Source organism: Carettochelys insculpta, chromosome 21 (genome assembly GCF_033958435.1).
Source record: "Carettochelys insculpta isolate YL-2023 chromosome 21, ASM3395843v1, whole genome shotgun sequence".
NCBI classification, from domain to species: domain Eukaryota; kingdom Metazoa; phylum Chordata; order Testudines; family Carettochelyidae; genus Carettochelys; species Carettochelys insculpta.
This window is the reverse complement of record NC_134157.1, coordinates 17,735,871-17,758,692: the sequence shown is the minus strand read 5'-3', so window position 1 is coordinate 17,758,692 and position 22,822 is coordinate 17,735,871. Positions and strand designations below refer to the sequence as shown.

The 22,822-nt window shown below is 43.3% G+C and overlaps 1 protein-coding gene across 1 annotated transcript; it reads left to right on the top strand.

Annotated features, from left to right (window-relative positions):
* Positions 1 to 15,469: 15,469 nt before the first annotated feature.
* LOC142024069 (dolichyl-diphosphooligosaccharide--protein glycosyltransferase subunit 4) lies at positions 15,470 to 15,583 on the top strand. The gene has a single exon (XM_075015715.1). The coding sequence runs from the start codon at positions 15,470 to 15,472 to the stop codon at positions 15,581 to 15,583; it is 114 nt and encodes a 37-aa protein (XP_074871816.1).
* The last annotated feature ends 7,239 nt before the right edge of the window (positions 15,584 to 22,822 follow it).

Genomic DNA, 22,822 nt, shown 5'->3' with positions numbered 1-22,822 from the left:
CAAAAGTGTCTTTGCACATCCTGGCTCTAAGTCAGGGGTCATCCCCCTTGGGGAGGGTGTGAAATTTCCTAAGGGAGATGCAGCACTATTGGCTGCTGGGTCTCACGCTCATCCATCTAATCAAAAATGTTGAAATACGTGACTGTTTATTGACATTTGCATACTGATCAATGACTTTTTTACATTCTACAGACTTATTTTCTTATGCATGCCGAAAGGGATTTTTTTTTTCGTACGAACATAGCCGAAATTTCCATCAGTTTGGATTACATTAGGTTGTGGGGCCCTGCTAATTGCAAGGATGAAAAGTGGGACCTGACGTAAAAAGTTGACTCGCTCCTGGCTTAGAGTAATCAAGCATTCAGGCCACAGGATTCTCTGTGTAAGAAACTGAATCTAGTTTCTTCTGGTGTAACAGCAAAATAAACCGAATAACCTGTGTGACTGAATAGCTTGACTCTGGTACCTAGGACTCGCTGCTTCTTCCAGTGTATCAGAGGGGTAGCCGGGTTAGTCTGTATCTGCAAAAACAACGAGAAGTCTTGTAGCACCTTATAAACTAACAGATATTTTGGAGCATAAGCTTTCGTGGACAAAGACCGACTTCATCAGATACTAAACAGAGGTTTCCCCTTATACAAAAAAATCCCAAAAATCTTGTTAAAACATAGTATGGTACATCTGACTAAACTTAATTGGCATCAGCAAGAAGCTACCAAGCCAGTTTTGGCTTTTCAGACAGAAAACTGTCTTCTCAGAAATTTTAGCCTAGTTAATGAAGCTCAGAAGACACCAGACTATGTTTTTGCTACTGTAAATAGACTTCATTAATCTGGGGCAGTTTGGGGCCAAAATCTTTGGAAAGATTAAGTAACTGTCTCAGTTCTCTGATGGTCCTCTTCAGTGCCATAGGAGGATATTAAACAAGCGAAGCATAAAGGATAACTATTTCTTCCATTGACCTGGCAGAACTTAGACTGTGATTTTTCTCATCTGTATTTCCCACAGGGTTAAGGACCATATATGATCACTCCCCGATTCCCACAGACATCACCCCATCCCCTAAAAAAGAACTCAGCAACAGCAACAAATGGAATGAAAATCATTGGAAGAATTAATCAAACCTGGCCATTTTTCCTAAAAGTGGTTATAACTATTTGACCATTGTTATAAAACTTTCCGGAGTTGAATCAGGATGAAATAGGTTCCCCTTCGTTATAAGCAGGCTTACATCACTTGTGTTTGAACAACTTGACTTAAACAGGTGGAAACAAATGTTTCCAGTGGAAATGCCCTCCTGGTATCTCTGCTCTGGAAACTCCTGTGAGGGAAGTTATATACTGCAGGAGCGTTATAAGGATACAGTGTATTTACAGTGACTTTGAAGCGGATGAAACTTGTAGATAACCTATGCTCCATTCAGAGTACAAGGGTTTAAGTCAGTCTGTCTCAGGACAAAACTTCTAGCTGACTCCAGGAATACCCAGTTGTCCTTCGAGCTCAGTAGACATTCTCCACATCATCCAAGGTCTTTCTCGTTTTCATCCTCCTTGTGGGTTCCATTTTAGAGCTTGATAGGCTATGCTGGATGATGGCTTTCTGAATGTGGCCCAGCCATCCCCACTTTCTTCTCTTGATTTGAACGTCAAGTGGTTCTTGTCTTGCTCTGTTTCAAAGCTCCTCATTTGTGACGACGTCTTGCAATTTGATGTGAAGAACGTACCGTAGGCATCTATTTATGAATATCTGTAGCTTGTGATTTGTCCTTGTCGTAGTGAGGTGGCTTCTGTGATTCAAAGACCTGGAGAGCTATGCCAGCAGGAGCTATAGCTCCTGGAAAGGTTGCCCAAACTGGACAGGTCAAAGGGTAGAGACCATACAAACTCCAATCACCTCTCCCCAAGGTAAAAGGGTTGGCTTAGGGTTAACAATCCTATCTGTAAAAAAAACAAAAGTTACAGAAACATCTACTGTGACAGGGTGAGGCCAGTGGAGCAATTTACAAGAGGAAAAGCAGCTTGAAACAGCCTTAGCAATCAGGCAGAGTGGGAGCAGCTGGGGAAGAGGCTGCCCTAAATCAATGAAGGCCAGCTGGTCCCATTTGAGGCTTCCTTTTAAAAACCTTCCCCCCACTAGGGCCGGGGGAGGGAGTGTGTAGGAGGAAGTTGGAGAGGAGTGCGGAGATTCAGACAAACAAGGAGGGAGCTAGAGAGTGATGCAAACGTCTGATATTAACACCAGAGACAGCAGAGGTGGTGAGCAGTTCCTGCAGGTAACCTGGGGGCTCAGCCAGAGGCTGAGAGGAGTGGGTACAGAGCCTGATCAAACCAGGGGGCTCTTGCCTGCTGCAGTCCAGACCCTAGCATGGGCAACCAGGACCCACGCTGTGGGACCTTGGCCTGAGCAGAGGACTGGAGCCCAGGGGTACCTGGCTCCTGTCACACTACAAAGAAACCTACAAGTATTTACAGTAGTTGTAATTAAATACATATTTGCCAACACACCAATTTCCTGTTCTAAATACAAGAGAAAACTATGGCAGCTCACATCCTTTTCAGTTTGAATGCTTTGGGGAAAATTGACTTTTTCATGGCAACCACTGGTCATAGTTTCTTTTATCCCTATTTGACTGTTCCTTAAACACTGAAACAATAGGATTCCTAACACTGGAAAAAGATGAAGGAGGTGATGAAAATTAATATTACTAAAGTCACAGTGTTGGGAGCTTCCCTGCCTTTAAAATCTGACAACATTTGTGGAGGCAGGAGTTCTTACAACATGGGAATCTACCTCCACACCTTCATTAGCACAGACAGAACCCCAAGGTCATTGCAAACAAGTCAGTCAATGGAAGCAGACAGAAATGCAAGACCCTAAAGGAACTCCATCTCCATTAATAAAAACAAAACAAAACAAAACAAAAAACACAATCCTGTCTGCCTAACCCTCCAGACTTTGCACCATGGCTAACAGTTGCACTGCAGGTTCATAGGAAGGTGCTCATACGGCCAGTCACCACCTACCTGCCGTAAGCTCAGCACACACCCTCTCCTGGACATCATCTAACCCCTTCTCATATGGCATCCCCATCCTCCAATCAAAGGAGAACAGGCAATATGATTGAGGGGTGGGATTTCCTAATGGTTGCTCTGTGGTGATGCAGAGGCCATGTTGTCCTGTCTGTCCACCCACAGCCTGTTGGAGTTCTGGGGGCAGAGCTGGCCTTTTCAGCACTGCCCATCAGTAATTTTACAGATTTGTGAAGTGAGAGGCTATGAGGTTCAAGTGACATGACCCAGGCTACTTCACAAGTCCATGGAAGTCTTGGGAATAGAAATCAGGAGCCCTGATGACCAAGGTCACATCCTCAGCTGATGGACATTGGTTTGGCTCCACTGAAACCATTAAAATCAAGGGAGCCTGGTCCGCAGCTAGTGTGACTCAGCATAGTTCCAAAGACTTCTGCTCTCTCCAGTACATGATGTTGCCTGCATTGGATGGACACATGATGGATATAGACGCAATTCTGTACAATCTGTGATGGAAAGGGACTATGTCTTTTTACTATATAGTTTAGAGAGTTTGCCTGACTGTTTGATAAAGAACTCCCCAAGCAGTAAGAGCTAGGATCACCAAGTTCAACATACAGCTTCCTCTTAGCCTAACTGAAAGCAATGTAAGGATTTGTTTGTGCCAGGAAAACTGGATGTGTCTGGAATGAGATTGCTTCTCATAAAAGCAAACAGAAAAGAGACAGAATCACCAAATTAAATACAGTCCTCAAAACTGACAGAATTGAGCGAACATTGAAAGAGACTGAACCAAAATGAATCTGAAAAATGGGATGAATCTGGAGTAAGATTACTTCTCAATAAACCTTTCAGAAAAGAGATAGAACAGAGATATGTGGAATAGTGCTATGTTTTGACACAGCTACGTCGATGCTTAAGGTTTGGAAACTAAAGGAAAATGTTTTCGGAAACCAAATTGATTAAAGCCCTTTTTGGTTAAAGAAAAGTGAATGATAAGAGTTTATAGGGATTAAGGAAAAAATACACTTGATGGAATTCCATTTTTAAAAAAAATTCAAAAATTAAAACAGACAAATTTTAACAATCCCTTTTTTAAGAAATGCAAAATAAAAAGTAACTTTGTAAAAATAAATACATAAATAAAGCACATACATTTTCATTTTATTTAAAAAAATTGAGGTAAGAGCCTGAACAAGGCCAGATAAAACTGCCAGTTTGTATATATTCTTTCTGAAAAAAAATGTTTACCTATTCATGCTTTAAATTACCATTATATGTATTTCTCATGCGCTGTGGCTGGGCGAAGGGAGAGAGCTCCCAGAATAGCAGAGCTTTATGCTGAAGATGTTTCAGTGGCTTTTAGCCATTTTTGTTCTCTTGTCTTCTGCGTAGCTTGGAACACAATGAAAATTTTAATGTCTTGGCTCCACAATGAATGAGCTGGACTGTGACTTCCATTGTATGGTAACTTTGAAGACTGGTTTCTGGCTTATGATAGGAACAATCTACTCCCTAAAAAAGGTCTTCCTCCTGCCAAATTACAGCATAGTGGTGCCTAGGGATGATTGGATGATCCTGGAGAAGATTAAAGAACTATTTAAGCATGAAATTGTTCGTGGAAAAGTTGTGCAACTGTTAATGGTTAATGATGATGATTGACCAAGAGACTGTTCAACAGGAAAGTATGACAAAAACAGTGAGGATACACAAAAACTATAAAGTTAATGAGTGGAACAGTGTATGTGCTGGAAGATGGGTCTTGACTGTGTATATTATGTCTTAGACAAGGGGTTGGTGTTAGACAAGAGGAAGCTGTGGAATAACTTCAGATGCACTTGACATTTTAAGACCTGGACCCAAAACTTTATGCACCTGTTTAACTTTGTGCACATTTAGCGTGGCTTCTGAGGCAGGGCAAAGCAGATGGAGCTAAGGCTGAAGACTGAAAGCTGTGATCATTTGTATTAAGGAAGCGGCTTGAGGCTACAATCAAGTTTAGGAGTTGATTCCATTAGGTGCCGGACAAATAATAAGAGACAGTCCCTGGAATTGTACTTCATAATTGCAACAGGCAAGGCAGAATGTATTTTAACCCCATTTTACAGATGGAGAACTGAGGCACAGAAGGATGAAATAATTTGCCCAAGATAACACAGCAAACCTGAGTTAGAATGCCAATTAAGCACTTTAATCATGATACCAGCCTTGCGTTACTTTCATTTTCACCTCCTTCCCCTCACTAAGAGCATGATTCTCCCTTCCCCACACTGGGTGTTGCTGAAATAAGAAGCACCACAGAGCTGTACTCTATGCTGTCCTACTCCAGCTTTGTTGAATTTGGCAACGTATTTATACTCATGCCCCAGAGTGGACTATCTTTGTCTAGACACAATGCCAGGATATGTGTAAGAGGAAGGTTTCAAGTGCCCACTGGTTTTAATGGAGGTGGCAAAACAGACCTAGAAAGGGCTTCATTTTACCCTGGAAACCTACCAAGGAACAGGTTTATCTGGGTGTTAAGTTAGAGTATTCCTGTTTGTGCAGGAAAACATTGCTATCAGGATGGTTCTATGGTTGGTGCAGTGCCAGCATGGAAGCCCTTCCGGCAGTCAACAGCTGTAGCTGGTATAAAAGAGCTCAGGTTCCACAGACTTAGCAAGACCGTCAGAAGCACTTTTGCTTTCCACTCACTTCACATTTTCCCCGCACTTTTTGAATTAAATTCCCTGTGTTGGCAGTGCCCTTCTCACAGTGAAAGCTTTTTTCTTTGTGCAATGGAAACACGTGGAAAATTAGACTGATGCACCTTGACTTTAAATTTCTATCGGTTCTTACTGGCCATTTACAAGACTTTATTTTGCCCATTTGCTTGATTCTCCAATAAGTCCCTTCACAATTTCTCTCATGCATAGAACATTCTCCTCCTCTCCCCTCCCACCCCCCGGAAATGTTCAAAACCCACTTACCTCTCCTCCAAATCCTTCCTTAAAATTTGCACCCACCATGGTGCATTGTGGGAGGTGTCAGCTGAGAAAGACTGGGGCTACATCTACATTACCATGGAAGATCAACCCACTCAAGGTCTAGTTTGGACATTTGCAGTCAACCCCTGTACTCCTCCCGAGATGCAAGGAGTAAGGGAGGCCACGGGGACAAACTCTCCCATTGACCTTCCCCTGAACAGACAAATGAGCTGAATGCAGATACCTTGGTTTTAGCTATGTAACTGGCATAGCTAGAATTGCATATTTGAGGTTGATTTTGTATGTCTAGTATAGACATATCCCTAGTAGAGAATGTTGCAGTAAAGAAGTCACCTTTGAGACTTAAAAATATCATCTGCTCTATATACGAAGGACGATTTTAAAGAATTGCAAAATCAGTCACTGCATTTCTGCTTGGGTTTGTACATGCTAGAGGTACTTTAGGGCATCCAAACAGGCATTTGCGAGCACCGGTGGATGCACATGTAATTTTGTGACTGTGTGTGAGTGTGAAAGCCTGCAGAAACTCTGACCCTCAGACTTCAGCCTTCGTGGCTGCAAAAATGAGTCTCTCTTCAGTAGATGCTAGCAATTAATGGCAATAGCTGGATTTAATTTATAAGGAGTTGGGAGCAGAGGAGACAGTTGTAGGAATGGACATCAAATCCCCAGAAGGAAGTTCAGCAGAACAGCATTCCAAGGTTCTTGACATCCCTCTTCATTAATTCAGAATTACATGCTTCATAGACACATTGTATTTAGTAACACCCCAGGGGCTGTTGGTTGAATCACTCTGGGACTGAATGAGTTTCTACAGACGTCAATCAGCATCATTATGTTACAGGCACTAAATTCTCCTCTGCAACTAATTAGACATGGTAATTCTGGATTACCTTAATTAATGAGGAAGGAGATATGGTGCCTCCAGAGCCCTGGCATGGTGTTCTGTGGTTATGTCACAGTAGATCTTTAATTGGTCAGGCTGGATAGCTCTTTGCTTCATGAGCTTCTCTTTTTGCAGCTCCTTGGAAATTCAGCCCACATCTTAGCAACTGACACTGACTGTCCCTGAAGTTAGATTAAGTTTTGGTCTTGTGTTTAGTACATGCACGCATGTGCCCAAATGTAGGCGCTCATGCACTGTAGACACGTGCTGCTGAAGGAGCCTAATGCTCTCACCATCAGAGTCAATTATTGTTTTCTCTTTGAGCTCACTGTAATTACTTCCCCCTGGGTTTTAGTGGATGCCATGCGTATGTCAGTGGTTTCATTTCCCAGTGGTTCTTGCCTTGTGTCATTAGGTTCCAATGGAACTGAATTTGTACACCTTGACTTTAGCTTAGCTTTGATTGTCAGATTCAAATGAATCTACAACTACAACAAACTGACACCTTTTGCATCAAAACTCCGGGAGTCTGAATCTTTTTGCATTTCAAAAAATGAGTGGGAGTTTGTAGGGTTTTCTTCATTCTGTAATTTAATTCCATTTTGTCCCTGTGGAATTTGGTTTTCCATGTAAGGGCATCCTGAGCTAGCCGTTAGGGATAGAAGAAAACAATTCCTTCTCTACCCCCAGATCTTAGGAACTGGCCCAAATGGGTGTCATAAATACAGAATAAAAATAAGTAGTCCTGTGGCACCTTAGAGACTAACAGATTTATTAAGTTATGAGCTTTCATGGGTACAACCTACTTCATCAAATGAAAAATTAACAGGAAAAACAGAATCCAGGGTTTATATACCGGGGGAGAATGGGAGGAGGGAACTTCTCTTTCACTGGTAGGACTAATTAATGAAGCAAATTAACTAGGACATGTCTTTTCCCTGCAAATATCAAAGGGGGGGTGGAAATTGCCCTTGTAATGCATAAGATAGTTGAGATCTCTATTCAGGCCAACACTAAACCTGTCAAATTTGTAAATGAATTTGAATTCAGGTGTCTCCCTCTGTAATAGTGTGGTAAAATTCTTTTGTGGAGGAATGGCTACTTTTAAATCCATTGTTGAATGTCCAGGAAGCTTAAAGTGTTCCCCTATAGGTTATGTGTGTTTCCACTCCTGATGTTGGAGTTATGTCCATTAATCCTTCTGTGCGGTGGCTGTCCAGTTTGTCCAGGGTACGTTGCAGAGGGGCATTGCTGGCACATGATGGTATACCTCACATTAGTGGATGTGCCAGTGTAAGGGCCCTGATGGGTGTGGCTGCCACTGTCTGTTTAATTATGTCTGTACAGCATATAACACAGTGCAGGCTTGGTCCATGCCTGGGACTCCTCCTGCTACTGAAATGTGTGTGTGTATGCTTATACTGTGGCAGATCCCGTCTCACTCCTGGGCCCTAGCCCCTTATTTGGAGCAGAGTCCCACAGGTAGCTGGGGCCCCATGTGCCCTAGCTGTGGTTTGCCCCTCATGCACCTTGGCTGAAGGCAGTTGGGGTAGGGCCCCCCAACTGCCTGGGGGAAGGGGACTCCAAACACTCCCCATGGGAACCCTTCACCTCCCCCATGCCCCCAGCCCTGCTGGCTCTGGCAATGCTGGTGTTCTTTTCTGCTTTCCAACTCTCTCTTATTCTCACCTGCCCTGTTCCCACCTCCTCACCTCCCTCCAGCTTCATTTTCTGCTCTCCCCTCCCTTCTCCCAGCAGGAGAGGCCTTTTAAACAGCCCTGTGGCAGCCTCAAGTGAGCTCAGCTGGCCCTAATTGATTTGTAGCTACCCCTCCTCAGCTGCTCCCCACAGCCCTCAAGTATCCCTCCCTTCATTAGCCTTCTGGCCTGACCCTGTCACAATACACACACACATAGGCATAAACATATGAAACAATTTTTACCCATTAGTCTCTCCCAATCTGTGCATGCATATGAGGCCCTGACTTTCCTAGCAGCTGAGCTGGCTTGATACATTCACTCAGGTCAGGTCTACGCTAGATCTGAAAGTCGATCCTAGATACGACAATTGAGTAGCTGGAATTAAAGTATGTAGGACTGACGTATCTGGCTGTTCTTGCAGAGGGAGGGCAATGGGAAAAGCTCTCCCATCAACCTTCCTTCCTTCTCATGGTAATGAGGCATACCCACGTCAACTATTGAAACATGAGGGTAGACCAATTGAAAAAAGAAGAATCACACTTCTCACTTGATCCAACTTGTTGGCTAGAATCCATACCTTCCATAATTCCTTTAATTCCCAGTTGGTTTGTATGAACGTGCTGCTGCTAAGATTGTTTGGCTGAAGCATGGTCCTTCATGGTCAGTGATTCCATCTGGAAGTCCTTACCATTAGAAGCATGTGCAGTCTGGATGCTCTACAAGGAGCAACTTTCTACCAGTCTAACAGGAAACAACCACTCTGAGGGCAGTTTGCTAATGTGTATCTTATGATAGGGAGGATGTACTTGATCACTCACGTCTGACAATATCTTAGGGAAAGAAGCAATGGAAGATATCCCCTCGCAGTTAGGGACACATATATGGTTTCAGGAGTCCAATATCTCTGTAAAGTCACACCCTAATGTAAGATGTCAGCCATGCAATTTCTGTGCTTTAATGTCTTTCTTGTCCTATTAGCTGAGGTGATGAGATTGGATGACCTTATGAAACCATCCCAGAGGACTTGATCATGCAGCATTATCTTCAAGAGATAAGGGAGCTCTCTGTCCCAGAGCAAAATTCAACCCTGAGCAGATGTGAACACGAGGCTGCTGCTGCACTGCATTCAGTGAGCCTTAAATACGGTTCTCACCCATCCCACCTGCAGGGCACATGCAAAAGAGGTTGTTAGAACAGTGTCCTCTGGGAGAGTATAAAGATCTGCTTCCACCGCTGAGTGGAGCTCACCAAGCATGAGTCTGCTGCAGCACTGAGGTTGTGTGATCAGCCATCCAATAGCCTAGGGAAGGGTTCCTGCTCCCTGCAAATATGGCTGGTGTGGCTCTTGGTTCCCGTGGCATGCACTGGACAGATGACTTGGATTGCAGTGCCCAATAGCTAGAAGCTGACGTGCTTGCCCATGGGCCAATGCTGTAGATTTGCTTCACCCTGCTGTCCAGAGAACTGACTCCACCACTCCTGTCCAGCACGATAAATTTATTATTAATTCATGATGAAAAAGAAAAGAGGGTGTGAAAAAAACCCTCTCCAAGGAAGGTGGAAACTTTAAGTTAGCAGCAGAAGACTTGGCTGCCTCAGCTGGAAATTCCTAGCATTATGAACATGAGGTAATACTGACGTAGGTGAGATGTGGAGGTGGAGTATGTCCTCAGAGAAGGGTTCAAAGGCTTATTGGCATCTGAGGTTGTACATCCTGGTCCTTGGCAAGCAGAAGCTGCAGTGGAATGTGCAGCCTTCAGGAGTCCATCAAATCCCTCCACACCTCAATCCACCCTCTTTGTCTGCAAGACATTTGGCTCTGTCTGCTGCTAGAGCTCAGCCATCCCGTCTAATAAAGTGTGAAAGTTACACTGGAAAAAAGAAACTCTGTGAAGCCTGTTACTTCTGTCACCAGTGCAAGCCATAGGCATTTGCTGTATAGCACCTTGTGGATCAGGTCTGGAACTAGGAGCTCACCAGTTCATTCCATTCTCTTGTGGAAAAAGGGGAAAACATATCTGGAACCTCCCTGCTTTGAGGCATCTGATTATTTGTATTGCAGCAACACTCGCAGGAAAGGGAGGGTGGTTAAGGCAATGGAATGGGATCTGCAAGGTAGGAGGTTACATCTCATCTTTGCAAAAGGGATAGGGCATGGGCAGTAGTCTGGCCTAGCGGGTCACAGCTGAGCTGGTATCCACAGAGCAAGGGTGGCCATGAGGTAGTGGTGATTGAGCAGGGAGCAAAGTATTCCCAAGAACCAGGATAAAGTCAGCCAAAATCAGGGTCAGAGTCAAGCTGCGGTTGAAGACTGGAGATCAGAAAGCAAGGCGTGGGCTGGAATAAAAGCAAGCCAGAAGTCTATGTGGATTCCCCTGCAACTACTTGAAGAACCCTCCAGGGTTCAAGAGTGAGCATGAGCCCATCAGAAGACTGCAGAACATGCTCACGCTGAACCATGTGGGCCATACCATCTGTGGCACCAAAGGGGCTGGGACACACTCTAGCCAAGAGCATATATGGCTCTTAGTACAATGGTGCAGTTCCCATAACAATTCATTTCCCCCATTAAGAATGGGACCCTAATGAAGAAACATCCACATGCAAAGTCCCTGACCCAACACGCTCACAATCTAAAGACCAGGCACAAAAAGTGGCTGCAGCAACAAAGAGGACAGTATGATGCCAAGAGGGAAAAAATGATCACACACTCACCTAGGCTAGCAACTTCCACAGCTGGGTGGCTATGATTCTGTTTCCTCTTTTGACAAATAAATATACAAATAAGGCCAGAAATCAGCTACAGAGTTTGAGGGCTATTGGGGTAGCTGATGTGTACTTATGCAGTATATTGTTCTTTCTTCTACTTAGCAACAAAATCCAGGTGTAAAAATCTCAGGTGTATTCAGATTTGTGTTTCCATTTCCCACAAGCTGTGTGATTCTACCAGGGAGCCATTCGTGGGTTCTAAATAGTGAGTGATTTGGGGTAACAGGCTCAAAAGTGCCTAAGTGACTTGGGAGCTATGGCTCATTGCTATCTAATGGGACTTAGGGCTTGTCTATATGGAGACTTAATGAGTGGCACACTGGGGTGTAGACCTTCCTATTGTGTCCTAAAATTAGTTGATTGTAGTGTTTCTCAATCTTTTTTTATAAAGTACCACTTTTTAAAGAAAATTATAAGTACCCCCAGGACTTCTCTTGCTTCCTCCTAAGGGTACACATACCACAAGTTGAAACATGGTCCTAAAGTAATCTGAGGTTTTGAAACAAGTGCTTTTCAACCTTTCCAAATTACTGTCCCCTTTGCAGGAGTCAGATTTGTTTTGCATACCACCAACTTACACCTCACTTAAATACGACTTAAAAAAATATCACAGAAGACACCACTGAAAACTTGCTGACTTTCTACCGTCTTATTATCAAATAAATGAGTTGGATTAGAAATACTGTACTTCCATTTCAGCATAAGGCATATGAAACAATAGGAGCAAGTCATTGTCTTACTGAACTTCTAGATTGTACTGACTTTACTAGTGTTTTTTTATATAGTCTGTTGTAAAACTAGGCAAATATCTAGATGAGTTGATGCTTTGAAAGATCTTGGTATACCCCCAAGGGTACACATGCCCCAAATTAGAAACACTGATCCAGTGCACTTTGGCTCACATCAGTGAAGACATTCAGTTACCGTGACGACAAGCGTGTTATAGAGACCCAAGCCAGTCTACTGAACACAAGTATTGTCTAGTCATTCATTCGGATAATTCTAAACATCTAAATGGTCTGGCAGAAAGATTTGGTGTGATCTATTGTTCCATGAAGCCTTGCCCTGTCACTTTCATGAAAAGCCTATGAAATTTAATTTAAATAAACCAGCTCATTATTAATTTTTTTTCAGATTTCTGAGGAATCTGAATGCATAGTACCTTGAAGAAATCTAGTTATCATGCTATATTTCTGTAAGTTAGGGTCCACGTGATCGAAAGGAGTTAGGTCACAATCGTTTGCAATCACTATGTCCTTTTGTTCATTAGGATCCATCTGTGCAAGACCAGTGTAGCAGCATTGGTGAGAATATTTGCCAGGTTGAATGGTCTTAGAATGGAGTCACAACTCAGGCATGTTCTCTTGACAATGGATGACCAGGCAATGTTGTTTTTAGTCAATCTGCAATTAACATTTCCAACCATCTCTTGGGAAACTTCATTTACTCTTGTTCCTGGGGAAGCTAACCTAGCAGTGAATGTGCAGTGGTCTGTGTAAATTTAGTGCCCAGCTGCTGACCCTATCAATGCAGACTTGAAATCCACCACCAAACTGTAAATGAATACTCCTTAGCCTCATCTTGTTTCCCTGTAAGAAAAGGTCCTGGAATCATGTTGGATTTGGGTATGCATTTGAAGTAGGTTCAAATGTTGAGTAGAAAATGAGAAATATTTCATCTTTTTCTGGATAAAAATCCAAAGTCTATAGGGCCAAATACTCAAGGACTATAAACATTTATCCTTCAGAAATATTGGACTGAGGAAGAAGCTTTTCCTAAGGGTAATGTATCCCATAAATGCCCACTGTAGGGTTTCTAAAGTGACTGGTGCTGACCAAGGGAGATTATACAGTTGCCTAATTAACTGCAGTTCTGAGCGAGTACTACAGTTTCTATGTTCCTCAATCCTTTATCAAGCAAAATTTCCATTGAACAAATGCAACAGCTGCCCAAGTGGAAACTGAGTAAAAACTGAGTACAGGATTTTTGGCCTGATAATTTTGGACATGGAAACCACTACTGAGTTCTGCGTAGGATGGCTAACTCAAAGGATAGAAGAGATAAGTGGTGGGGAAAACAGACACTTGGTACGGGTTGGCTGGCTTGAAGGATACACAGTGAGTTATTGTTCTTGTACTACCAGAGGCTATCTTTCAATGAACTATTATTAGCTTCTGTTGGTGGGAAGCCCTGGTCATGCAGTCATATCCAGGGCATACAGATTATAAAAGGCAGGGCATTCTGGGCTGGTAAAGCTGTACAATGGTTTAATTAGGGAGAGGCTTATCAACTGCTGATGGGCTAACAGGGTTTTCCATTGGAGGTGCTGGACCCACAAGCTTCCACCCTGTTGCTCTCTCTGTATGAAGAATAGCAGTATTCCTCTGCTTTGCATCATTGCTTGGCACCAAGTATGAAGTGGCTGAGATTCATCATCCCACCACTGGTTGCGTACAACCAACCCACAGTATATTTCACTTAACAATGGACGTTTGGTAAGTTAACAGAACGTGGGCCACATTCCCAAGCACTCTGTCACGTTACATTTTCCACTTTCTGTAAAAGTCCTCTTCTAATTTTAACTTCTGGATCTAAAACATCACTTAAGATACTTTGGGGTCTTAAGGTGTGCCTGCTTTACGTTTTTTCCCCTTTTTCTGACTGCTCTTTTGTCTTCATTTCCTTGTTAATTTGCAGCTCTCAACTCTAAGGTGCAACAGGTGCTAGCAAACTAAACATGGCCATGTCATATGGTGTTCCCTTAAGTGTAGCAGACTGCAAAATATGTGCCACTGCTACCCCAGACTACATAAATCAGGTTATATGTCATTGCTATTCCAGAGTGCAGATGGGTAAGTTGCTAGAGGTCTGATGTTCAAAGGAAATGACTGCTTCTAGATCAGTGTTTCTCAACTTTTTTTTCCCTTTTGTAAAGTACCCCTTTGTTTTTTAAAAAAAAAAAATTATAAGTACCCTCAGTACCTACAATTTTTATACAGATATTTGTTCTACTGTATCCAAGCAAGTTGTACTGCAGCAAAATGTTAGTAGTTTGTTTAATGTGCTAGAACTTCTGAAAACATTTGCTGAATAATTGCCTGAATATTACAGAGCAGTGGATTTCAACCTTTGCAGATAAGTGTAGCCTTTCAGGAGTCTGACGGGAGCACGCGAGACCAAAGTTTCACCCCACTTTAAGAAACTACTTGCTTCCAAAAATCAGACTTTAAAATACAAAAGTGTTACCACACACTATTACTGACAAATTGCTTCCCTTCTCATGTGTACAATAAAAGTACAAAATACATGAATTAGAAAATAAATATTGTATTTAGATCAGGGTGTGTAAAATACAGAGCTGTACAAATAAGTCATTGTGTGAAATTTGTTTCTGCTGATCTTGATAATGATTTTTATGTAAGCCTGTTATAAAATTAGGCAAATAGCTAGATGAGTTGATGTACCCCCGGAAGACCTCTGAGTATATCAAGAGGTACAGGAACCCCTGATTGAGAACCACTGCTGTAACGAATATTGACTTAGAGTAGAACTGTGAACCATCAGTCTGGATGTCTATCACGTCATCACTAGGGATGATGAGATTTTTTTTTTTTATTTCAATGAATAAATGACATTCCTGTCCATTTCATTTTGAAAGTGACCAAACAAGAGTTAGCTCAAGTCATGACAATAACCATCTGCTAAGTAGAGCTGGAATTGCAGTAAAAACATTTGATTAGCTGAGCTCTGTCTTATTAACATATGGGTTGTAGTTTCCACAACTTTGCTCAATCAAAGTTATGTTCATATAAAATGAGAACAACAAGAAGTCCTGTGGCAACTTATAGACTAACATATTTTGGAGCATAAGCTTTTGTGGGCAAAGATCTGCTTCATCAGATGGAAAAAAAAAACAAAAAAACCAAGGATCCACACATAGAGTTAGTTGCCATGGGCCTAGGGGCAAGGCAGAAGGGGGCCCCAGCTTCCTGCCCAGGAGGGGGTGGAGCCAAAGGCACATGAAGCAGCTCTTTGCCCACATGCCCAGAAGTCCCGCAGCTGCTGGAGATGTGTCCAGGGAGCCCCCGAGCCGCCGTGATGATCACGGACGTGCAACTCGCCATCTTCACCAACATGCTGGGCGTGTCGCTCTTCCTGCTCGTGGTGCTCTACCACTACGTGGCTGTCAACAACCCCAAGAGGCAGGAGTGAGGCGCCGCAGATCTTGAGTGCCACCTGCCACGAGCTGCCAGCTGAAGCAGCCCCTGCCGCCCTTCCCCACCTTGCAACCTGCCCTCACTGTGCATGGAGCAAGCCCACGGGACACCAATAAATTGGCTCAACCCTCAAACAAAAAAAACAAAAACAAAAAAAAAAGCTTATGCTCCAAAATATCTGTTAGTTTATAAGGTGTCACAGGACTTCTTGTTGTTCTTGAAGATACAGACTAGCACGGCTGCCTCTCTGATACTGTTCATATAAAACGTGCTTTATATATTGCAGCCTGGGGATTGTGGGTAAGATCTGAAATTCATCTAGCACAAGGACACGACACCTGTAAAGAAACAGAGGAGCACTGTGCTGCCACTCTACACGTGGCGCTGAGGGCTGCCCTAAGCCCCACCTCGTCTGCCTTTGGCTCCACCCCTTCCTAGCCAGGAAGCTGGGGCCCCCTCCTACCTCGCCCCTCGGCCCATAGCAGCTAACTCTATATGTGGATCCTTGGGTTTTTTTATATACCACTAACTCACTACCAACTAAGGGAAGGGAAATTGTATGGTGACTCACCCAAGCTGACATGGCAGATCAGTGGCTAAAACAAGATGAGATCTCAAGTCATCTGAATGCCAAGTCTAGTGAGCTAACCACTGGACTGCATTGCCTCTCAGTAAGTTACTCCATTCTTATTGTTTCATTGAGAAAGTGTCATTTTCTCAATTGTCCAGCCTTTTTTTTTTTAATACACCAAAAGAATTTAACATGCACGTCCATGTGGCTTATTCCTGAGTCTGTAACTCACAACTTGGCAAAAGGTTTTGGAAAACCTGGAATATGAAAGGCAGACTGTAAAAAAAATAAATACAAATACACTGTTCTAAAATCCTGGCCAGCATGGCTATGGTCACACAGCAAAGTTATTTAGAGATAACAGCCTTTATTTTGAAATACCTCTGTTAGCATGTACGCTACACACAAGCTATTTCAAAATAAATTCGAAATAGCAGGTACGTTATTTTGAAATCAGTAAACCTCATTGCAGGACGAATAATACATATTTGGAAATTGCTATTTCAAAATAGGCACTCTTAAGATAGAATAGTGCTATTTCAAATAAGCCATAGCAGAGTCCGATGGTACTAAATCGAAATAGGTATAGGTTAGTTTTGGGGATCCACTAACCGATTAAAAGTCCTCCCCTTTATATAACAACTAGTGTTACTAATCTGTAGTCATGGAAGATTGTAAAACAGAATGGAGCCTCATGATAATCCACTCTGAGCTGCTTAATACAAGCTGTAGTATTCGCCTACTGATTCCTGCATCATGTTCAATAATGTGTCATCAAGCCAGCCTCTTTTAGCCAGTCATCCGCTCTTGGTGTAAAACCTTCCAGCAACAGAGAATTTATTGCCTCCCTGAGGAAGCTGTTCCAGTGTTTAATTACACTTGCTGTGAGAAATGCACGTCCTATGTTCAGTCTGAGGTTTTTGTACATATCTCAAAGGGGTGGGGTGAGGATGAATTAATGAATGCTGATAATGTGTTTTGAAAATTATTAGAGCTGCATATGTGCTCAGGGTCATTTTTCCTCCCTCATATATGCACATCTACCCTCTGCAGTCAATAGGAGTTATGCAGGGACATCCGAGAGCAGAATCTGACCTTTAGTCTTAGTTTCTTCTTACAAATCTTTGCAAAATCCACAGAATTCTTTTCCTGCTTATCACGTATTTGTTCTCTTAATAAGAAAAATCAGTACCAGCAACCCTGCAAAAACAAAGTGCACAACCAACCAACACTAAACCAATGTGCACTTTCCTTTTGGTCACAATTAAGTCTTCAATAAAAAAATCCATTAGCAAAAGCTAGATAAGATTCCAATTCCAGTTTTCCCATGGAATATAATCCACGGTCAATCATAAAATGCCTTTAAAACTGTGTGAATGGTGCCCTGCTGTTCCATCCCTGGCTTATTTCTTCTGTGAAACATTTAAAATATGACCTGGATGGAAGCCACAATGTGTTTGAGCCTGATCCTGTGTTGTGAAAACTCCCAGATTATGGAGAGGGAAATCATAAATTTATTCTGAACAGTGCCCTGGAAAGAAAACTGTGGAATCTGGAAGATGTTATTTGTACTAGTGCTTATTACAGAGCAACTGTAGATTTAATGGTGGCAAAGAATGATTATTAATAAGGCACTAATTAGGCTTTAACCATAGATCCTTTGTTTTCAACTGCTTCTGATATTCAGTATATATGTTTTTGGTAATCAATAGGTATTTATTGGAAAAGCAATAACTATTCTATTGTAAAAGAAGCACTAGATTTAGTGGAATAGATTGAGTCACAAACTGATTACTAAAACCATATTCACTGAGATTTAATAACGTTGGAATGGGTCTTTACCTAGAGCCCTGCAAATCCACAGATACCTGCATTATATCTGCAGGTATCTGCACCTGCATATATGGATGCCAATATCCGCAGCTCATTTTTGCAGCTATGGCTGCAGATACAAATTTTGTACCCATGCAGGTTTCTACCTATACCTACAGTATGGTTAATCTTCAATACATATATATAATAATCCATTGCTTTATATTTAATCTACCACAATTATTTTATCAGCTCAGTATGGATAGGAAGTTAGGGTTTGGTCCAGTCGGGTGAGGTAGGTGTGGACAATGAATCCATCACGGAATAACATGACTGTACTCACTGAAATATCAGTTCATAGCAGCAGCTGTGCCAGGATCAAAATTTTTGCCAGTGTTTGTGATTTATTCAGCTATTCAGTCTACCTATACATGTCCCATTACCACACTATCAAAGTGCCTCACAGCACCTTTGGAGAAAAGGGAGCTCTTACTTTTCCCCATGTTTTAGAGATATAGAGAGATTGGGAGACTTGCCCAAGGTCACACAGGGATACTGTGGCAGAGCCCAGAGTGACACTCCAGCACTCCTGTCTCAGTCCAGTGCCTTAATCACAAGACCGATACTCCTACCTGTTCACTGGGGATAGAGGGAACATTAGAACAGCTTTGGAGTGTAACAACAGGACACTCAGTGTGAGAGGTGCCTATATTGGAACCTTTCATTTCCAGACACAGCCAATAGGACATATGCTTCTTGACTTGTACCCCCCCGACCCCATGCAGTCAGCTCAGAGGAATCTCTTCTGAGCTATTCTGCTCTCTTTGCACATGCAGTAAACATAACCTAGAGATCCCTACATGTGGAGGACAGGCATGTCCATAAACAGGGTAGCCACCTGGGAAAGGCATATTTAACCTATTGTTTGCTACAATGGAACAGCTGATCAAACCGCACTGTGACAAAGTCAGTCCTATTCCTGGGCCTCTGGCCTCTATTCAGTCCATTGAGCCCACTCAAGGGCCCAGTTGCCCTTGCTGGGGCAAGGGGTGGTCTGGGGGCAACCCGGCCCACACCCAGTCGTGCCAGATTCTGGCCCAGGGACCCTATCCGACTGCTGGTGAGAAGGGCTGACTCCCTTAGCCCTTGGTGCAGCAGCTCTTCTCTCTGGGCCACTTCCCCAGACAATTCCCCCTGTACCTTCTGCAGGCTGCAGCTGTAATGAGTCCCCCTCCCAATCTGCTGCAGCTCCTCACTCTCCCTCTGTGGTTCCTGGTGTTCCTGTTCCTTTCCCACCTGCTCTCTCTCTCACTACTTCTGGTCTCCTCAACTCTCCTCTCACAATCTCTCCCCACCCGTCCCCCTGTGAAGGGTTTTTAAAAGCCTCTTATTAGCCCAGTCATTGGGACCAGCTGGCCTCAATTAGGCTGAGCCATCTCCCACCCAGCTGCCTGCGATTGTCCTGCAGGCTCTTCCGTTTGTTTGGGTTCCCTCTGAAGGGCCCTCCACCCTGGCCCTGCCATGGTACCAATACAATTTTGCTTCGATCTCTATACAGAGTCACTGAATTTTAACAAACCCTTCTGGCCTCTGTACCCCACCCTATTTCCCATCCTGCTCATGCACCCCTATAAATCCATGCTCTGTTATTCTTTATCCTGGATACCCTAACATCCAGAGATATTTGGCTCCAAGGCTTTGGTCTGGGCTTCTTAAGTAGCAAATGGACCAAGGCCTCCTTTGTCTAAAGTCAGCACACAGCAGGAGACATCTGCTTGGAAGTGACCATCAAACGCCTGTGCAAAACCCCTCGGTGGCCTGAGCTTAGCTTTCTGAACAGCCTTGCAAGCTGGTTCCTTTCTGCTCTCCTGCATGAATACAAGAAGGGTAAAGAATTGACTCACTGAGTTCTTAATTATTCAGACATCTAAAACACAGCCAGGAAGATGCTTTTTTGGAGTCATTGCTCCCTTCTGCGCTCGGTCCTGCAGAACAGGTTGCGTCTGGAATTCCCGTGGTGTGAAAAGGTTTATGTTGGACAGTTCAACATGAACTGCCGGGGCCAAGGCAAACAAGAAGAGAGAAGCAGGTCTAATTATTGGCTGCAATAAGTGCAGAGATGTTTCCAGAAAAGAAACACAACGGTGGGATTAGCAGCTAAACTATAATACTGCAGAACAAATTATGACCGTTAGCGAGCAGGTCAAATGACTCCTGAACCATCATCCAAATCATCATTTCAGATCTTGCCCTTCCCGGTGTGGTTTTCAGGTAACCTAAACCCAACACAATTCTTTTGTACCACCTTCGCCCTCACTGCAACTATTGCTGCCTGTCTGCTCAGTGACTATAGCTTTGAAATATGTTTAAATCATACAGTCTTTATGTCTCGGTAGGAGAGAACACACCTTCTTCCCCCTACAGTTTGCAGATTAATTGCATACCTCAGGACTAAGTGTGAGCCGGCATCCTCATACAGCAGGCACCTGGCCAGCTAATTACGATACAGGACTAGCCCTACTGATGTTAAGTATCCATCCGGATAATGTACTCACTACAGCATAGCTGGTGGACAAGATGAACCAGGATTTTTTTTTTCTTTTGGGCATCTTAATACACCTCTTTTGCTTTGCTATGAAGTATCGCCTAGGAGTTCACAGGGCGCTAGTCTGGGAAAGAGTTGGGAAGGCAGCAAGGACTGCTGTGCTAACTTCAAGAAGTAATACAATCTGCTCACCAGACAAGGGCAGGAGAGGGATTCTGCAGGAACCCTTCTGTATTGATCTGGAAAAGCCCAGCGCACTTTGCTGGGGAAGAGGGTAAAAGCCAATGGGGCTGGGTCTTGTGAAGGGGTGAGCTATATGACACAATAACAGCTCCGTAACAAAAGCATCAACCAAGCACAGTTCCCTAGAAATTTCCACCAATGGTGATAGTGGGGGTTTCACTTGAAGCAAAGCTCCTGGTCCGGGCTCTCTGGTTGTTCTGCACGTGTGTTTGGACCCTGTTTTTGTTGGGCACACGCTCTACAATGCTTTTCCCCTGAAGTGAGGCTAGCTGAAAACTTGGGATGCTGTCTCCCAGAGAGCAGGACTTTCCTTAAAGCCCCTCCTCCAATCAAGCACATAAGAATATAGTTTTCAAATAGACTCCTCCTCTGTGCTATGATTGGTTAAGTGAGAAGCTGTCAAGCAAGCTAGGTATTTACATTGTCCCCTGGTAGTCTATGCAGAGTAGAGGCACAGATGTGACACAAGCAATGGAGGAAATCCAGTGACAGGGAGACATGTGAAAGACACACTCCTTCACACACACTCCTTCAACATTGAGCTGTATCCCGCTGAAGGCAGCTAGCAGGGGCAGAATTGAGCACTTGGCTCTTTCATTGCAGCTTTGTCTCTCATTTCTGCCAGATTGTGTCTACCTCATTTCATGAGTCGTATGTGATACAAAGAGCAAAGAGCAAAGAGGCTGGTGGCACTTTAAAGACCAACATATTTATTCGGGCTTTTGTGAGCTATAGCTCGCTTCCTCCGATGCCTGAAGTGAAAGAAAGGGAGAGGTACAGAGAAGGGAGCATGACATCAGTACTAATTAAATCAGGGTGGATGATTCTGACCTCTAACAGTGATGAAAAGTAATAGAATCTTAAGGGGAAATTACTTATTGTAATGAGGGAGTCTTTCCACGTCTCTATTCAGACCCATAGTGATGGTCTCAAATTTCCATACAAATTCCAGCTCAGCAGTTTTGCGTTGCAGTTTGCTTTTGAAGTATTTTTTGCCTAAGAATGGTAACTTGCAAGTTTCCAGGAGGGTTAAACTGCTCCCCCACTGGTTTTTGAATGTTACCATTCTTTGTGTCTCCTCTGTGTAGGAAACAGACCTTTATGAAGAATGCACAAAGGCTAGTGTCACTCGCTGAGAGGTCTGTGCTTATCTGCTAGATGCCCAACCCAGCTTGCACAACAGAATTGCGGATGTCACACAAAACAAAGTCCATCCTGGAATCTGACCATCATTCTTGAATTCCACTGTTCAAACTTCACACTCAACTGTACTTCATAGAAGGTTCCTTGATAAGGTCTCTCAGAGTTGGAGCTCTTTTCACTAAGCATGATGGCAAGTAGTTAGAAGACCTGAAAGAGCTGAACAAACACAAACCTTGAGCCTATTTCTGCAGAGAGCAGCTTCCTATTTGCAGACATGTCTCATACCCATTACTTAGCCTTGTCTCTCTCTCTCTCAAGGAGAAATTATTTACATGGGTAAAATGTACCCTTGTTGAAATTCTAAATGATTCCATTCTTGCACCATGTCTTTCCAGGTCAGTAAACTTATTTGACCATTGGCTGCTGGCTGTTTACAAAGCCATCTGCCAAACAGTTGCCCATTTGCCACACACTTGGGTAACATGACAGACTTGTTGGCAAGTGTCTACTGGCTGAGAGAAAAGAAACAGATGCCCCAGCAAGTGTGTGCTCGTCTAATTCCATTACTTGTCTTCTCAACAAGCAGCATGTCTGAAGGTATTAACAGCTGGAAATGGTGTTCATCACTCCAATATTCACCTCCTTTACCACCCTGAAAGCTGGAACCCTCCTGTTTCTTGGATCACCTATGTCAATCTAGTGCCATAGAGGGGGGAAAATAGGAATCAGCAATTTCTTAGCAAAGGGGATATGAAAAAGGTTCCTTAACAGGGTAGTTGAAAGAACCATGTCACCAGAAGATTGTCCTCTTGCCATGGCAATTGTAGAGGAATGAGGTGTGAACTGTATGCAGTATTCAAAGAACTTGACCTTTCTGTTATTGAGTTAGGATAGCAAGGAAAGCTGCAAAGTGCCGGGAG

Excerpts from the sequence above, each read along its gene's own strand:
- LOC142024069 (XM_075015715.1), top strand. The coding sequence starts at position 15,470 with ATGATCACGGACGTGCAACTCGCCATCTTCACCAACATGCTGGGCGTG.